The sequence below is a fragment of the Blennius ocellaris genome (genome assembly GCF_963422515.1).
Source record: "Blennius ocellaris genome assembly, chromosome: 18".
In the NCBI taxonomy this organism is placed as follows: Eukaryota; Metazoa; Chordata; class Actinopteri; order Blenniiformes; family Blenniidae; genus Blennius; species Blennius ocellaris.
The window spans coordinates 12,096,212-12,115,248 of NC_137667.1; the positions used below are offsets into that span (position 1 = coordinate 12,096,212).

The 19,037-nt window shown below is 38.2% G+C and overlaps 1 protein-coding gene across 6 annotated transcripts in view; it reads right to left on the minus strand.

Moving 5' to 3' along the window:
* Positions 1-19,037, minus strand: part of lama2 (laminin, alpha 2) — a 188,298-nt gene that overhangs the window by 24,304 nt on the left and 144,957 nt on the right. For all 6 annotated transcript variants that reach the window (XM_080513776.1, XM_080513775.1, XM_080513773.1 and 3 more), the window contains 15 exons: positions 17,195-17,357; positions 13,883-13,961; positions 13,662-13,793; positions 12,086-12,202; positions 11,709-11,872; positions 10,770-10,908; positions 9,652-9,754; positions 7,998-8,114; positions 6,395-6,577; positions 5,246-5,400; positions 4,822-4,965; positions 2,233-2,366; positions 1,000-1,159; positions 792-916; positions 218-380 (listed from right to left, as the gene is read on the minus strand). In XM_080513776.1, coding sequence (XP_080369902.1) covers positions 218-380; positions 792-916; positions 1,000-1,159; positions 2,233-2,366; positions 4,822-4,965; positions 5,246-5,400; positions 6,395-6,577; positions 7,998-8,114; positions 9,652-9,754; positions 10,770-10,908; positions 11,709-11,872; positions 12,086-12,202; positions 13,662-13,793; positions 13,883-13,961; positions 17,195-17,357 — 2,078 coding nt within the window. The remainder of the gene's footprint in view (positions 1-217; positions 381-791; positions 917-999; positions 1,160-2,232; positions 2,367-4,821; positions 4,966-5,245; positions 5,401-6,394; positions 6,578-7,997; positions 8,115-9,651; positions 9,755-10,769; positions 10,909-11,708; positions 11,873-12,085; positions 12,203-13,661; positions 13,794-13,882; positions 13,962-17,194; positions 17,358-19,037) is intronic.

A 19,037-nucleotide genomic window follows, 5' to 3' on the forward strand; every position in this document is an offset into this window, starting at 1 on the left:
TTTGTATCAGTTTTAAAATGACGTATGAATGACTTTGTCTGAAGGCACATAAGCTCATAACATCACTGTGTCTGATGATTTATCTGCAGCTGTAACATCTGTTGCTGGAGTGAACACGTGGACAAAGCTCGCTCAGGTGTCAGGATATGAAGACGACATCTCTGTGATATGAAGAAGACATCATTGCAAGGAAACCTCTCCACAGAAGCATACATACCATATCCTCTGTGGCCAGATACATAAGCAGAGCCTCAGATGAGAACGTGCGGAACTTGAAGGTGATGGTGGAAGTATTGGGGTTCCACCTGGTGGGCCGTCCCACCGCAGCGTAGCCCTCGCCGTCCAACTGAACCGTCCCATCGCCATCTGAACGCTGCGGGCTGGAGTTTGAAATGTCACAAATGATAAATAAAAAAAATTAACTATGAGGTCATTTGAATATTAAATGAACCACAAAAGAGGAGTTTAAAACGAATAAGCGTATTTTCAAACAAAAAAGATATTTGTACATAAAGGATTTACATTTTTCTTGGATTAATGTCAAACAAAAGCAGTAATACAGGGATAATGATACAATACAGTGTACAGATAATGTATTCTTTTTTAATAACTTTCAAACTTCACAATAACTTGGTGATTTAATAGAAATTAACTGAATGAATGCAATAATGTGACAACAAAATAAAAAAGTCAATTGAAACTTTGTAATTGAGGTGTAATTTACACGTACATGCATGCGCACACAAACACACAAAAAAAACGTAATTTTTTTTAATACGTATTCTGTATACCTGACAACACAGCCTTTACAGTCTCCCTCTCTCTCTCTGTAGTTCCACAAACCAATAGGTTTTCCATCCAAAAACGTCTCTCCCATGCAGCCTGTGAATGTTGTTGTTCTCACTGCATCCGCTTTCTAGAAAATGCGGATGAGAAACATAATGGTGAGGGGAGAAAAAATAGAAAGACGGGTTGTTTTACACAGAGACAGACGGCCACCTTGACGTGGCCGAGTATTCCTCCCACAAACAGGTAGGCGTGTTGGTCCACATCCAAGATGGTGTATGTGGTGGGCGAGTTGGCACTGGCTGGGGTCGGCATCATACCAGCCATAGGGCCTTCCAGAGGATACACTGATATGGTACCATTCAACCCATTACTGTAGTCAGACGGAGGAAAAATGGAAGTGAGAGAGTTTGATGTTATTTTCTCTGCCATTCTGTTCTTCCCAGAAGACATTTACAGTGAGTGAAGACATTGGCACTGCTTGGAATCAGCTTTTATGAACTCCTGGTGCTAAAGATGAATGATAGAAAGACGCAGTTTGTTGCGGGGAAACCTCTGGGCGACACGGCAAAATTAACCGCCCACCCCGGAGTTTGTTTTCAGAACAGTAGGAGTATTTCTGCATTGTGGAGTGAAACATGTTTAAGACTGATAGTCTGTGTGATCCCACTGGAAAACCCCTTTGGGAAATCTCTCAGATGGAAATACAAGAAGCAGGTGAGACACCTCCATTGTGAGAATGGGTCCTGTGTTGGGTGGCCTGCATACAACACTGCTGTAGAGAGAATAGAAATGGTCGGCGAGATTACACTGTATCTATGTAACGATGTGCCACAGGCTGACAAGACTGCTAACTCTTGATTTCCCAGGTGAATCTATGTGTTTTCCACAGTAGCATGAGTGAGATGATGCACTGTTGCTGCGATCGGTTTATTTGATTTTTTTTTGGGTTGTTTTTTGTCGATTACATGAGGTTACAGTGAAGAAAAAGATAAATCAGTCATTTCAATATTAGCCTGGTATAAGTAAAACAACAACAACAACAACAACAACAAACAAAACAAAACAACAACAACAACAACATGAAAATAAAACACAATTGATTGAATATTCTTGTCTGACCGATAGGTGACTGTCATCTATCAAAAGATGGAACCTAAAAATAAAGATTTACATGCACAGTAATTCTGTCCTTGTTTTCTTGGTGGTGGCTTTAGTGTTGCTACTTTCTACCATTGTAAATCATGGTTGTGGGTGCACACTAGTATATCAATGCATGGCTGAATGGACAATAAATGCATACGCTTCACCGTGCTCCGCAGCATCATTATTATGTTTCTCTACATTCCCTTGGTGGAAATTCTTTGTATTACTGCCAACATCAGCATTGACTGGTGCATACGTACATATATACTGCATGTGCATTAATGTATGTGCATTTCTTACCGGGATGCCTCTATTCTGTGCCAGTTCCCATCGTGGATGCTGTGATGAGGATACTCAACTCTTCCCACACCTGAACCCACATCCCAAAGGAAATTCACCTTCCCCTTACGCATCTCCAAGGCCAAGAAATCAACCTGAGACACACACAGAAAACAAATATTTACAAACCTAACCAACCTCAGTGAGTTTGGTTTATTCTTTCAAAACCTTTCGAGCAGACTTAGAAAATGGCAAGAACGTCTATTTTACTCAGAGTTTATAATGGGATTTATGCAATGTTTTCACCGAATCAATATTGATGAACAATAAGTTAAAGTTCAAAAATACCTCTGCACATATACTTTCAGATCATTTAATACATGGAAGAATGCCTGGGAATTATAATATGTTGTTTCTTAATTACGGGTTTTAAACAATTCTCTATAAATACATTATTGAAACAGGTATCCATGCAGTCACAATCCTATTGCTTTGTTCATTTATTTAACTACAACAATATACAATGTGTGTATATGTGTTTTAAATAACCTCAAACTGAAACAACTTGTAGGTTGGATCAAATGCTTGGTATTGGAATTAAAATAGAAGGAAAATAAGTCATACCAATCTATCACAAAAACCCACAAGAGGTATTTGAACAGTAAAGACAAGGGGTGAAATTTTGAGTTTGTCAAGTTTTGTTAAGTCATAATATCAGTAATCCAAACAATGGACAATGAACCAGACAATAAAATGCTAAATATATGAATAATTCAAATACAATCCATAATGACTGATCATAAAACACACAGAGACAAAGAGGAAAGAAGAGCAATGTCATTTCTGGAAGATTCTGGAACCTGTCATTATTAAGCAAACAGAACTGCAGTGTCTTATACAGCACCATAACACTCTTTTTTTGTTAAAATTGTACATAAGAAAGTGTGTTAACATTTAGGTTTGAATAAAAGATGAGCTTTTTCTTCCTTGAAAATACTGTGGGTTGTAAAAAAAAAAAAAAAAAAAAAAGGTTGTGCAATGTGTAATATTTAGCTCCCTGTGTTATGTTGAGTTCTGCATAAGAACATCACCGCGGTCTCAGAAATAAAGAAACAATAATATGCTGGATGTGATTCATGGGTCAGGTGATCAGACTGAATCAAAACCACCTATAGGTGCTGTGGATCATTGTGAACATGGTGATAAAATACTGCATCTCAAGTGTTTGTATCAGACTGAGAATGATGTACTGTGGAAGGAGCAGGCGGAACCAGAGCAGGAGAGCAATGATCGGTGAGAGAAACGAGGCAGGAGATCATCGTGAGGACGGATAGAGGAGACTATGTCATAAAAACCTCTCATAATCTACTTTTTCAAATAATTGGACAAATGTACTTGTGTAGTCATGGACATATTAATCAACAAGTGTTAAAATTATGAGTGAGTCTGTGAATTCAAGCTCAGATCCATTCGGGTCTGAACATATAAAGTCCGAACCTTTTCTTCAACTGTCCCCGTAAGTGGATTTTTACAGCATCTTGCTGTATTTTGATTAATGGTCTTATTAGTTATGTATGAGCCCCTCCCAAAAAACAAGTGAATATTAAATATAAACTCTGCCTCTGATGTACATAAACAACATTATTATTCATATAGTATTATGCACAATTAGAGATTATTAGAAAGTCACGTTTGAACACACAAATGACACACAAGCACAGACACACAAGTGTACACACTTATCTTTCTAGTTCCTCCGGGGTAATGACAATTATTCATTAGTACAGATCACAGGGCAGCATCGTTATTATTCAACTGGCATTACACACTATTAGTGAAATGTTGGAGGTGCACGCACACACACAGAATTACTATTCTCAATTCTTCGCTATTAGAGAATATTAGTGAGACCAGCATACACACAAACACACACACACAAAATAACGTGCACGTTCAATACCTCCCAGTCAGATGAGAGAGAGAGTAGATTTCTCAGGGGAAATCAGGCTAAAGCAGATAGCAACATAAACTAGTTGTTAATTGATGCTGCTTGTTAAGACACACACATGCACAAACACACATGCCCTCTTAGGGATTATCAACCAGTACTTTAAAAGACCAGTGTGTTAGCTTTATTGGGGTGCCGGTGAGTTCGTGTCAGAATGTATTAATTATTTTTACATTAGACAGATCACTTGGGGGTATGTGCATGTGTCCATTTTATTGTATGTACTGGTGTATGTAAGTTTCTCTCTACTCGTGGATATATTAGTATGTGTGTATGTGTGATGTGTGTGTTGGGAGGCAGGCATTTTTTAAGTATGATAAATGCTACAGGAAATATCCAGCATCTCGAAATTATACCGAATATGATTAATGAGTTAATAAGAATTGTAAACGATCACACAAAGTTTGACTATAAAGACACATTAGCTGCTGCAAATACATTTAATGAGTGTTAAATTACCTTCTGGTGTCTGTTGACATTATACACACAGTATACTTTGGTTTGGTTGTATCAGAGAATTCCTGAGCTATGACAATTGACAGTCTTACAAGAACACATCCATATTCATACCAGTTCGAAAAAATAATTAAAAGTGTACTTACATATTTGGCTGATCCCAGGTAAAATAGCAGGTTATCAGGTATGGTGGTTTTAACATGAAGGATGATGGTGTTATATCTTCCTTTTCTGATATCTGGGCGGTAACTACGGAGGCAGTCCCCTCCTGAAGCCACGGACACTTTGATCTGAAAAATGGAAAGACAATGAGGACGAATTTAACTTCCCTTTAATCAAACCAGGAATCTGTCTCCTTTATTCAGACCTTTAGGGGAAATGTTGTGTTTTTTGTTTTGTTTTTTAAAATCATACTTTGTTAATCCCTTGATGAAATTTCTTTTTCTACATTGACCCATCCTATTTCTTGGATGTGGTGGGTGTGGCCACATTACGGCATTTTTGGGGAGCTGATGGGGGTCAAGCCCGCCAAGACTACCTCTCTAGCTGCGAGGCCAGCTGATGACTCACTGAATTGGCTTGTTTCCTGGCTTGGTTGATCAGCTCTTTGATTTGCGAGATGTTGCGCCTCAAATTGTCCTGCAGCCTTTTGATCGGCTGCAGCTTCTCCAGCAGTCTGTCAGCTTCATCCTCCAAATCCTTCACTTTAGCTCCTGCAGCATGGACTGAAGACAGGAATAGAGCAAGTACAATAGGGATAGGGAAAAGAACAGTACAGCCGCTGTTATCATCGCACTACACTGTGCATCCCATTCGAGAGAATGAAGAGCAGCTTGCGGGAGAGGATGAAGAGTAATGCGGAGGAAACCACTAAAGGAGAAGAATGGTGAAAGAGCAGGAAGGACTGAAAAGCCAGTGGAGCCAAACAATTAGTGTAGCTTAGCTTTCACAGACAGCTGCTTCTACATGTTTACTCTGATATATTATTTAAGCTTGAGACTGGAAAACAAAGTCAAAAGAACAAACATATAAGGAGGAAAATTACAAATAGTGTGCCGAGCTTTCATGCTGAGGCAATATTAGAAGCAACTACTGTTCACTGTATAGCTATTAAAGATGGTCTACAAATTAATGGGTGGTGCTCCAATACTGCTGTTGGAATCAGATTAAATTGGAATTGTTAATACTGGTAACACCAACACACTGCTGTTGGTGATTCAGTGTTGAATGTGTTTTTTCAAATTTTGTTTAATATACTCAATCTTTAAAATGAATGGTATTGGTGCACCACGTAAAATAATGAGCGTTTGCATTAAGGTAAATGAAAGATACATACTGATGGCTGTGGGGATTGAAACAAAGGGAGAGACAGAAAGAAAAATATCAAATTTCTATTGAATTTATAGAGTTCTGTGTTTATGAGGCAGTCACTTCATTCATCCAAGTTTCAAACAAGTGAAGATAATGCAGATGTATTGTTAAAGCATAGAAACCTAACACACGGTATGTCTTGAGATTTTGTTATTATTTATTGAAACAGAATCAGATAAAACACTATGGTGAAGCGGGAGTAAGTAAACTGTTGATTAACCAAACAAAAACCCAATAGAAAGTCAATTTTGAGTGTTAAATAAGCCAAGAAAAAAAAAAAAAAGGATGACGGATGCTTTGCAGCTTTAATACTTAGTGAACTCGTCATGGAATAGTAAAGCACTTTACTGTTTTTCTCGGGGTCCTGGATCATCTGATTGGCTGTGTTGACTGTGTCCTCCAGGTCGCTGTAGTTGCGCTGCAGGCCGCCGAGTCGCAGGTTCAAATCTCCAAGGCGCTCCAGGACATCGATGGCGGTGGCGTTCGCATCACCTGCTACAGCCTTGGTGACTGCCAGCTTAGCTGCTGTGTCTGTCAAAAGATGCAATATAAAAAAATTTAAAAAATACCTGAATTGAACATACTTAAAGAATATGCATTTGTGGGATGAGCAGAGAGCTCACTATGTGGGCTGACCTAATCAAAAATTGCTAACTCTTCTTTATCGATTTATCTATGTCGCAGCTGCTCTTTGCTGTTGACTTGTTTGATCGATCACATGATTGAAGTAGAACGAAACATCACACACTGGCATACTTTTTTCCAGGAGCCTCAGTAGAGTGTGAAAAACACATGTCTTACAAATAGGCCTTAATTTAAAAGAAAAACACTCAGGCTTTTCAAATATAAGAGATTTTAGTGCTAAGAATCAGTTAAAAAACAAATCTACGAAACACAAATGTTGTTCCTTTTTGTTTAAGTTTGTCTTTGAGAGGAATTCAGAGTTTTCAGATTTTCACTTGACACCAAGTTAAATAAACCAAAAAGAAGAACAGTTTGTGTATGTATTTGTGGATTTTTTGTTAATACAAAAAAAATATTGAAGACAAAATTACTAACAACAGAAATCCCAAAACAGAAGCTCCTCCAGAATGTGAAGAAATAGTAGCAACACGCTAAATCTGATCCACATTACACAGACATTAAAACAGAAGGATATTTTTCTTTTTTAATTCAAGAATTGTTTTGATGTTTGGGTGTCATTAACATTTTCCCTCAGAATAATCCCATTAAATATTCACTTTTGGTTAATTTCAGAGACTTTAACTTTTTTTAAATTTACATTTAGGAAGATGAATCAGTATTATTAGTTTTACAATGTTCTTTCAATAAAAATATGTTGAAAAAAAAAGTAACATTCATGATTGACCTCTCTTGTACAATAACATAATATTCATTATTCAATGCTGCTGATGGTTGCATCTGTTCATCTGATATGATGCACTGGGTCAATTTGATTCCGTTCTACTCAGATCATATGAAAACTGAACAAAATCTTCATGATTTAGTAAAAATGTTTCTTAATGGTGCCCTTCACAAAGTCTGTGATTGTATCCTGCAAATATCAGAATGGTCATCTTCTAATGTCCAGCAATGGCATGAAATAATTATTGTGTTACTTTAAACTCACTCACAAATGTTCTGAACTTGAATTTAACATGTGGCATTAACCTCTGGGTCTTTTCTCTTTCGTAGCTACATTTCACACTTTTTCTGGATGGCGATCAAAACACAACCATGTGTATCGCAGCGGTTCAGCTGCTTCTCCATCGATGCGGTGCATTCCTGAGCTCGCGTCTGAGAGTACTGACATGTGTCAAGTCAAGTTTACCGGAGCAGCTGACCTCTATCCGCTCACTGATATCGATCCACTCTGCCTTTATCGCTTTCCCAAGTGTCTGCACACACCCACACACACTCGCATACACACAGTGCGTTTGTGCAATCATACCGTTGGGGATGGCGTTGAGCGTTGCTATGGTTCCATTGACAGCTTTCAGCAGGTCTTTGGTTTTGTCTCTCGCTGCTTTAACTCTGCCCTTCAGTCCCGCCACGCTATCTGCATTCTCTGCACACACACACACACACACACACACACACACACACACACACACACACACACACACACACACACACACACACACACACACACACACACACACACACACACACACACACACACACACACACACACACACACACACACACACACACAAAGAGTAAATGATGACAGTGGTTTGATTTGAAGCCAAGGCTGCCCACTAATAAAATCACCTCTCTCACCTCCCTAATGGGAAAAAGTGACTGACAGTAAGAAATGAATCAGATGAAGAGTGACTCTGATTGCAGATTAACTGAATCAAAGAAGACTGAATTGAATATTCGTTTATACTGCAGATCAGAAAAATTCTGTCTTCTTGTAGACGCAGCCTATTCAGAGGATTTCATTGCGCGATGACAGCCAATCCCAAAGATATTTAGGGACAGAACAGATCCAATATGGGTAAACACAGTAAAAACCATAACAACACCACCCTGATGACCTGTAGGGGCAGTGTTGTGTAGTATAGCTCACGTGAGACCAGCAAAATGAACAAATAAGAAAACAGAACTTGGAAAAACAATAGAAATGGCATATCACTTCGAAGTGTGGGTGAATACAAGAAGGAACATAAGAAAATCTACGACATCACCTTGCCTTTGCATCAGTACAAAGAACCACTGCCTCCCACCATCCATCCTCCACACTGCCCTCTACTGGATGCATTGCTTAACATCAACAACAAGGTGAAGGACACATGGGAGTACGAAGGCAGTGATGTATGACGGCATATGAAATGCAATTTACGTGCAAAAAACGACCTTAAATTGGCCTTTATTGTTTATCTCGGTTTGAAACATGAATGAGTTTGCTGTCAGTCTTCATCTGAACACATCTCAGCATTAGGAATAATGTTGCATTTATACGGTTGTCTTAATGATAACACTTGGAAGAAGTTAAAACAACCAGCAGGAAATCAGACTTAAAATAGCATAATAACTTAATTTTGATTCAAATGATGACTCATGCTTCAGTTTGAATAGTTTCTCAGTTCAGTCAGTTTTATTCACTCCCTATAGGGGATTGACTGAAATATCACACCCCAGAGAGTTGTCCTAGGATATACTTTAAAGTGAATGTGAAACACTTATGTGCATTTCAAAATGTATATTACCTGAAATTAAAGAAAATCAGCCATTATAATTACAAAATTATTTTCCCCTGATTCAAGTTACAGGAGTAAGCATTGGTTTAGGAAGTTTCGAGTACTAAGAAAAAACTCTTTTTGTGACACTAAATCAGTGAGCAGAGAGAGAAAGACAGCACCTCTGCCACTGTTTCAACAACATTTTTAATCACTAACATTTTGCTTTTTGAGGTAAAAGGAGGTATGATTCTTTGATAGGACTAGCAAGGACTACCAAGCTAAACCAGATTCTAGCCAACGTTGACAACTGGATAGGGTTTTTTTGTTTCTTTCAAAACTATTGTGTAATTTTGGTGACAAGAGTTGGAGGTGGGCTGTTTCACGCTCTCTCCTTCACACTTTACACCCACACATTACCGTGGACATCATTTTGAAGTTTTCTCGCTTGGTCCAGCAGGATGTGACTCTTCTTTAGGGCACTTTGTGCTGCTTCCTTCGCTGGAACATCTGGACCTAAAGCCTACACACAGTCAAGCAAAAGCATAACATTAAACTTAATCTGCTTTGGCTGAAAACGCTACCATATTGTTTTATATTCCACACAAAAGTTAAAGTTTAATAACACATAAAAAGGTAAAGTAATACGCCTACAGTGCTTCTTTTCTATAAGATCAAAGCATGCCTCCTTTGCATAGGTAAGCAATTCTGTAAGAAACTCACTTTAGTCATTGTATTATTTCTATGATTTCAACCTGGTTTCTTTTTCATGTTTCCGTCTTTTTATTCATTTACTCTCACACGCCTAAAGGGGGGTTGCGATAGAAGCCACAGGAAGAAATAAATGCAAACAAAATGGATGGTTGAGTCGAAAGGAAACTATAACAAGGGAAAATAAAAGAATTGGCTCACAGGGGGAAAAAAACTGAGAATTAAATAAATAAATTAGATTACTTGAAAAGAGATGATCAATGTAACTACTGACAAAGGCAAAGTGCCAAACAAATAAACATTTTTAAAAGCACTGGCAGAAGGGGATAGAAAGAAGAATGAATTAAAAGATAAGAAGGCAAAGGGAGATTTCAGGTGTTTGTAGTCATGATAATAAAAGAGGAGACGGGGGAAGAGATGAGGAGGGGGACAGAGAACGGCTTTGATCTTCCAGCCATGACTAATGGACACACACACACACACACACACACACACACACACACACACACACACACACACACACACACACACACACACACACACACACACACACACACACACACACACACACACACACACACACACCATCTTTAATGCTGAGGGGACACTTCCCTGTGCTTTCGCTTGGTATCTATCTACAATGAGTACACAGTACCTGGGTATGAGTTGGATTACATAATGTATAAATATACCTACACAACAGCTTTGTCTGTGAATATTTGCTGCAATGGAGCAATATGGCTTTTACTGGACGACATGGGCGCCAAGTCATGCTTCCATTTATTCAAAGGTTGCATTCATACGTGTCGGTATGAATGTCGTCTTACCATTGCCAGTGCTTCGTTTGCCCTTTGTTTGGCTGCTTTTGCCTCTTTCTCTGCAGCATCAACATTTCCTTTGATGTTACTGTAGGCATTGAAGGCAGCCGTTGCATTGAAGGAGAGGTTTTTAGCCTCAGCCAAAATACTGTGAGAAGAGAAGAGTGGGAATAAATCCTGAATGTGGGTTTCTAACCAAACGGTTCCTCGCACTTCTTTCAACAATCAAGATGTAAAATATCTGTTTATCTGTAGAAAGCACAAAGCCTCACACGTCCAAGGTTGTTCTGTCATTTAGTTAATTCCAGTAGGTTTGATATAATATGTTTTGTCTTATATCAACTGTGAAGTTATTGGAAGACTTTCTCAAGTCTCTGTAATGACACTTCAACAAACAGTTAAATGTACAACAGTTACTCATTTAACACAGTGAGACTTTTTCTTTATTGTAGACTAAGTTTTGCCACGGATCTTCCATCGTCGATACAAAAATAAATCAGCTGCATGTTCTCCCTCACTGCATCCACTAGATTTCATCTTCTCTCACCTAACAGCTCCATATTATGCATCCCCTTTCTTATAAAACTATCAAGTTTACTACATAACTTCACACGTGATTAAATTACTTCAACCCTAATCCCTCTAACTTCCCCATCAAACTGTCAAACATGAACAGTGCCTCTAATCTACGTCAAAATGTATTTTTTTGTAACAAGTCAATTACAAAAAAGTACAGTTGAGCAATTTTGAAAGTCCCAAACATAAAAGTGATGCTATTATTTGAACATTTAAGGTCAAACCTATTTCATAGAAATCGTACTTATAGTAAGTCATCTCTTTCTAATATTATTATTATTATTATGTTGTTGTTGTTGTAGCACATTAGAAGGATCCTTCACTATATTCTAAGTGTACACCTGCCTAAATGTGAGACTTTAATGTACTTACCCATCGAGAATGGCTGCAGACTCATTCAGCTGTCTCGCATGTTCCTCTGCATCGAGCACTTGATTCGCCAGCCTGCCGTCACGCAAACCGTGGGTGAGGTGGTTGACTTTATCATCCAGCTGGTCATGAAGGGGCCCGAGCTCTCTCCCCATCTCCTCCAGGTCCTACAAAAGCAAACATTTAACAGCCAAAACATTTTTCTTTGGCTTTGAAGATTGTGAACAGTCATGGAATACATTTTTTACTTATTATAAAAAAAAAAAAAATTAAAAAAAAAGACCACAGGGCACAAATAAAGTAAAAAAAGCATGTTTTTATTCACGCGTTTCAGAACCTCACAGACAGAAAAAGAGGTCCCACTGTGTTGAATTCAGTACCTCCAGCTCCTTGATGATGTTGTCAGAGAGTTGGTTTGCTTCAACTAGAAGGTGTTCTCCTTTTCCCAGGACTTTTTGTGCTTCATCTTTAACCCCGCTGACTGCAGCTCGCTTCCTCTGCAAGAAGACAAACATTTGTTTTCTTGTATTGCAGTGGACACAAAAAACATGCTGAGGCATCACTAGTCCTTTTCAACCAACATGATACACATATTCTTTTATGTATTTTATATGGTAATGCATGATTATACTGGGAAACAGATGTATGTGATCATTCATGTGTCTATCATTCAAGAAATACATATTTTTTCCGAAATAATGCATTTTAAAAGCCTCTTTATGGTTCAACGTATCTAGAAATTCCAGTTAGTTTAAATTGTAAAAGAACACAGGGGACACACAATGAGTCAAATAAACATGATCAGTCTAATTAATATGTGCAGTATGTACATTACTGTAAGTAAGTTCTTCCTGCAGACTGCATAGTTAGAATAGAAAAGAAACATGACAAAGATAAATATGAAGAATACAACGTTTGCATGTGTCAGATCACTGCAGAAATCTAGCTCCAAGACACATAACCATCATCTCCATAAATTCTCGTTTTGTTTTGTTTTTTTCTGTATAAGAATATGTGTAACATCTGAGCTTCATGAGGAACCACATTTAAAAACCCCAATCCTAAATGGTTCTAGTGACGAAAAGACGATGACAGATCTATATGTTTTTGTCACAGGAGAGAAAAACAAAATAACTAAAAAAAAAGATGATCATTTTGTCCAGGTGAGTTTGAATTTGTGACACTGTTACATCTTACACTTACAGCATTGATAAATTCCATCGTTCAGCTTGTTTGAAAAGCATAGCTGCTATAACAGTTGCTGTGTGAGGATCAATTTACAGAACGGTTCAAAGTGGAAGGAGAGACAGAAATATATAACAGCATATATGTGGACACTAATTCAGCTGGAGGGATACAATTCATAACCGTTATTTAATGTGTGCAAGTGACCTTTTATTCTTACTTATGTATTTACTTTAATTTGTTTTCATTGAAGGATGAAGATAGTAGACAACAGAGTAATTAAGAAAAACTACCATTTTAATTCATAATCACTGAATTTTTGTAAGTCAACTCAAAATGCATTGATTTTTATCTATAGAAATTAAATTTACTCAATTGATAAAATACAACATATATGTGGACAAATGTATGTGCAATTGAATTGTCACATACCTGGAAACAATTAAAAATCCATAATAGTAACAGGTGTAAGTAGCATATATATATATATATATATATATATAATCAAATATTGGTATTCAGTCAATACAATTATTTACTCATGGTTTGTCAGAATATGACAATTTAAACGGAGAATTGGTCAACTTTCAGTTACATGCACACAATTCAGAAAATCTTAAATAATCATAAAATCATATAAAGATCACATATTGTTTTGTGCTGGGGGGGGGGGGGGGGGGGGGTTGTGATGTACTGGTGATGTACTCCAAGTAAATAAAGCTACGACCACATATTGTTCTGTGTTTGTGTGAATCCTGTGTTCGCCTGCACCTCCAGAGCCGTGAGGTTCGCCTGGTTCTGTTCAGCCAGTGAACCAGCCTGCCACGTCTTCCCCTGGGCAGTGTGGATCAAATCCTGGGCCTCCTGTAGCTTCCCCTCATGGTCAGACAGCTTCTCTTTTATCTTGGAAAGCAGACAGAGAGGTATTGTGTAAATGTCATTCATTTAGCAAAAACGAAGACCAGAAAGGGGAGATTAATAGCTATAATTACCTCTGCTTTCAGGTCTTCTGTGGCCTGATGGGGGTCACCAAACATGCGTTTGACTTTTTGATACAACTCGTCTGCTAGACTGGAGAGAGAGAGAGAGAGAGAGAGAGAGAGAGAGAGAGAGAGAGAGAGAGAGAGAAAGAAAGAAAACAAAAATGAAATGACTTACATGAGAAACAATTTCACCCATTGTTAGTGGAATGGCTGAGTAAATAAACAAGAGTACGACAATTTATAGACAAGAGGGAAGAGGAGGAGGGTTACTATGATGTGTGACAGAGCTTCCACAAGTGTGAATACTATAATACTTCTATATGACTGAATACTGAAATGCTTTAAAGAAACAGCACACTTTCTTCTATTTATTCTCCAGGCTAAATAAGATAAAATTGCAGCTGTGTAAAACATTTGAAATATCATCTTAATGCGTTTGTTTGTATGTGGGTGGGTGGCGAAGCAACATGTGCTGCAGCCGGGCAGATAGCACTGAAGCCTAAACACTGGGTCCTGTCAGGGTGTTCGGCTGATAACGACATTTCAGGCCATGAATTTTGCATTTCAGTTTATTATCCATCCAATTTCATGCAATAAATCTTCAGAGATGCCAATTAACTATCAAGTGTCATCAGCCTTTGCAAAAGTGGCCTTTTACTGATAATTTACATCTTATCTGACATCAGATGGACTGTATGCAAATGCAGGGTGTTTATGAGAAGTGTTTGTGTAATCTTGGTATTTGATAGGTGGGCAACAATCTCATCCAGCCTGAGCAGAGCTGAGAGCAGTGAGTGACAATCGTAATTTTCCGTGTAGGGAAAGCAGACTCGGAGACTACATATGTATTCAGGGTTTGGCTTGTGAAATGCGAAATAAGCAGGAGCAAATGCAGCGAGCGCGTGTGTAGCTTTCAGGTGAATAGTGTGCCACCAGGCAAGCAAGAGGAACAAGCTGTGAGTGCAGCTGGATTAGGGAGTCGGCGTATTCTGCAAGAAATGCTTCATGGGTGTTTGAATAGTTTCTCCCCCCCCAAAACCTCTTTATAAAGTTACCAAAGCAGGACCGTGTGCTAATTCTGCAAATTCTATCCAGTGTTCATGTCCTCTGCATGCTCTGGAGGCAGACACCGAGGACTGAACTCCCCTCGTAGGTCACATTTTTATTGTTTGGACAAATAATTTTCATTTCAGTTCAATTGCACTGATGTGCAGCTATACCACAGATCCCACTGGTAATCATCTTTCAGTTTTTCGTTGTCTGAATAGCTTCTGTGTGCTCACCTGATTTCTTTGAGTGTTTAAGAAGCCCAAACTTAACCAACTCTCAGGCTTCCGTTTATTTAAGTGTTGATATCCAGCCTACAGTACAGATTGTTCTTAATCTCTCTCTTTATACTTTGTAACAGTGTGAAATCTTCAACAGTTTAATAACCATATGCTTAACAATGAGTCTCTTAACGACTCCTATTTTTCACCTTCAACATTAATCCGGACAATAAAGATCTCGTGTCCTCCAGTTAACGTCCCTCAAAGGAGAGTTTTACTCCATTTTGGGGATATGTGCAAGGTAATGATTAGATTTGATCAAACTTTAATGAACCCAGTGGGACATGGCCAGAAGTGAAATAAAAACAAGCGTAGGAGGGATCGAATCATCTCTTGTGTACAACATGGCAATACAGGAGGAATAATGACCTTTTCAGACAAATGTCTTACTGAAAATGTATCTAGAAAATGTGAACCATGTCCAACAATGACCATTATTATTTTCATTGTATCCGAGCAACCACATTGTATTAGATTTTACGTGTGTTTTTCTTTGCTGCAACAGAGGAAATCTCCCCTCAGGGTTCAGTCAAATAATCAACTTCAGGCTGACGGACAAGTCATTGAAAGGCAGTGGTGATTTCTCTTTGTCTCCATTTTTCTTTCTCACAGGCTTTGCTGCTGCAGCTTTCCATCCATCTGTCAGTTGTTCTGCTCTCCCTCTGTGACTTCCCTCCTCACTACATGGTATTTGTGTCTTTATGTCTTTCTGTGTTTCTGCCCCTTCGGTGATACTTTTAATTAACTCATCGACCTTGTCAACATTTTCTGCTGAAAGAAAGCGACATGGAAGGAGGGGGCGGCGGAGGAAGGAGGCAGAGAATAGCTCACTAACTCCATCCAATCCTTTGATAGCGTGAAAGTGAGTCAAAGCGAGAAACTGAGTCGAAACACCAGAGAAATAACTGAAAATTATTGCTGTAGGATATGCAGCAATCAGCTCACTGGAAGGTGTTTACTCCTGATGTCTTCATGAAAAAGGAAATCAAAGAAAGAAAGCAATCAAAGTACTATTGGTTTTGCACAATTGAACACAAATCATATATATTTGGCAGTGTTGTGCTGCTTCGTAACTTAGGGTGCATTTTGTGCATTCACAGAGTTTTATTCTTTTCTTTGTGTTTATAAATCAATTATATGTAACTGTAGCAAGAGTCTGACTCTTGAAACATCACTCTGAACATTATTAGTTGAGCAATAATTGCCCAAGGAAGACTATGCAGAGCTCTGGATTGTACTGCTTTAAAAGGAAATCAACATCAGGAAAAAAAGAAATAGACCAGAGAAATAAAAAGGTTCATCAGGCATCATCATCTAAAATATGAAAATCAGCCAATTAGATATATGACATAAGGAAAGAATACAACCTGACCATGAAAGATACATGCAATGCAAAAATAAGTGGTGAGAAACAATGTGAAGAACATGGCAAACATTGCCATTGGATGAAAAATCCAATAAGAAATCATGCCATTAAAGTCTCAGGAGGCAAAGCTGCACCTATACACAATGCATTTAGTATATGACAAACTAACAAACAGGTGGTGTGTGGTTACATGTAAATAACCATCTGGAAAATATTGGTTTTGTGTAAACTAGCCAATGAAGCATTAACAGAAATAAGATTATGTCCACTAACAATCAACAATTTAATGCAATTCCTGGCATATTTTCACTCAATTCATTAAGAAATTAACATTTATGGTTGAAACATAATTAACTGACTGCATTTTGGGGAAAAACAAAAAAGGCCCGTTTGTCACGTTTTTCAACAATCTGTGTTTCAGTTGACAGTGGGAGAGAGATGCATGATGTGTGTGTGTGTGTGTGTGTGTGTGTGTGTGTGTGTGTGTGTGTGTGTGTGTGTGTGTGTGTGTGTGTGTGTGTGTGTGTGTGTGTGTGTGTGTGTGTGTGTGTGTGTGTGTGTGTGGTAGTGTGTGTGTGTGCGCACGCGCGTGCGTGCATGTGTGAGAAAGATAAAGATTTCCCTTACTCCTTTTCCTCCTCTGCGATGGTTTTCTTCCCACCCAGCTGTCGTTTTCTCATCTCAGCGAGCATGGCCTGGATCTCGTCCTTCATCTCGTTCAAGCTTTTGTCTGGAGCTCCATCTCTCCGTGCGAGAGTCTGGTTCAACTCGGCGGCCTTCAACTGGAGGTCTGGATACAGAGATGCACAGAGAAACTGCTGTGAAGATACTGCAGATGGACATATTGTGTTCGTGCAGTTGTACAACCACTAAAAAGATGTATTGTATTCCTTTTTTTTTTAATAATTCCACTGAGAAAGAGTTGAACTTTGTGTTCACTAAAACCTTCAATAGATCAATGTGCACAAACCTAGAAACCCCTTTTGCTACTATTGTGCTTTTGTTTAAGGTATTTAAAACGCTCTATTGAACTCATTTAACTTTTTCAACTTAGAGATACTCCAAAAGTTTGATTACATTTTAAAAATTTCTTTGTCCCAGAAGACCATTATCTCCAGCTGTTGAAAATGATTAACATTATACATAAAGTAAAAAAAACAAAAACAAAGCTAACAAACTCAAAGAAACAGAAAAGCTATTAAGAACTGCAAAGTTGACTGTTCAATGAAGACGTCAGCACAAATTTAACAGTTTACATGACACAAAATTACTTGATTTATCAATAACATACTATTTTTTCCAATAAGCTGACCATGAAATATTATTTCTAACTACACATGCCATCACTAAGCCCTTTAGCTGATTGATGGATGTGACATATGAGCACAGGAGTGTGTTTTTCATCTGATAAAAGCATTGGTGACCTGTTTGCCCTCTATTTTTTGTTTTTATCAAATTAAATGCAGTGAAATCTCAAAGCAATCAATCCTCCACTGCCATTACTGAGCCTGTTAACTGATTGTTGGATATCACACAAAACTGCGAGAGAGTGTTGTTAATCCCAAAGAAAAATACTTGAAGTGACAAAGATTAACTGAGCATTGAAACAGTCAAAAAAAAAAAGAAATCTGTGGAGGCATTCCTTTATAAACACCCCCCCTAAAATGTCCAAATGAAAACCAGTTGGATGAAGGTTCAAAACCCTCTGTAGTCATTAGATAAACCAATCCATAAAATGATGTACATTCTTCTCCGTTCTGATGGAACATTTGTACCTGTTTAGACTGTCTGTTTTGGCCAAAATGATTTAGGTGTATGTGATTTAATAGGCACAATAAAAAAAAAAAAAAAAAAAAACAACAAAACATGAATATAACGTTAAAACAGACATAGCTGTCTCCAGTAGCAGTAACTACTAAATGCCTATTGGTGCACTAGTAACAGAGTGCAGAAATGTAGTATTTCATAAAGATATAAAACCACTATACTAATACACATGGCTATTCTGTCTGTGCACTCAGTTACTGTACACCCAGTTACTCAATCTTGGCATTTGATCTTCACTCATTTAAGCAGTGACACATGATGAGGATCAGACAAACACACAGAAGCTTGTGATCTGTTTTAACACTATTCAAAGCCGGTGATTTTGGCAGACTTCATGTTTGCCCTCCTTTTATCAAATTAAAGGCAGTGAATTCTCAAACCAATCAATGATGAAACTGCACTAAAACACTCCAAGGCTCAGTTGAATAATACTCAAATTGCAGCAACTTAATGAGGAGTGTGTATCAGTCTGAAAGAGCAAAATAGACGAGGGGGGACAGTCTGTGTGTGTGTTCGTTTTCATGATATGTACGTGCACGCAGCAAGCTGTTTGTGTATCTGCAGTGATGGTGCTTCGCTTTCTCATTTCAAATGTAAACACGATATGATTAAAGTTGAAACTTAAAGAGCGTGCGTATGTGTT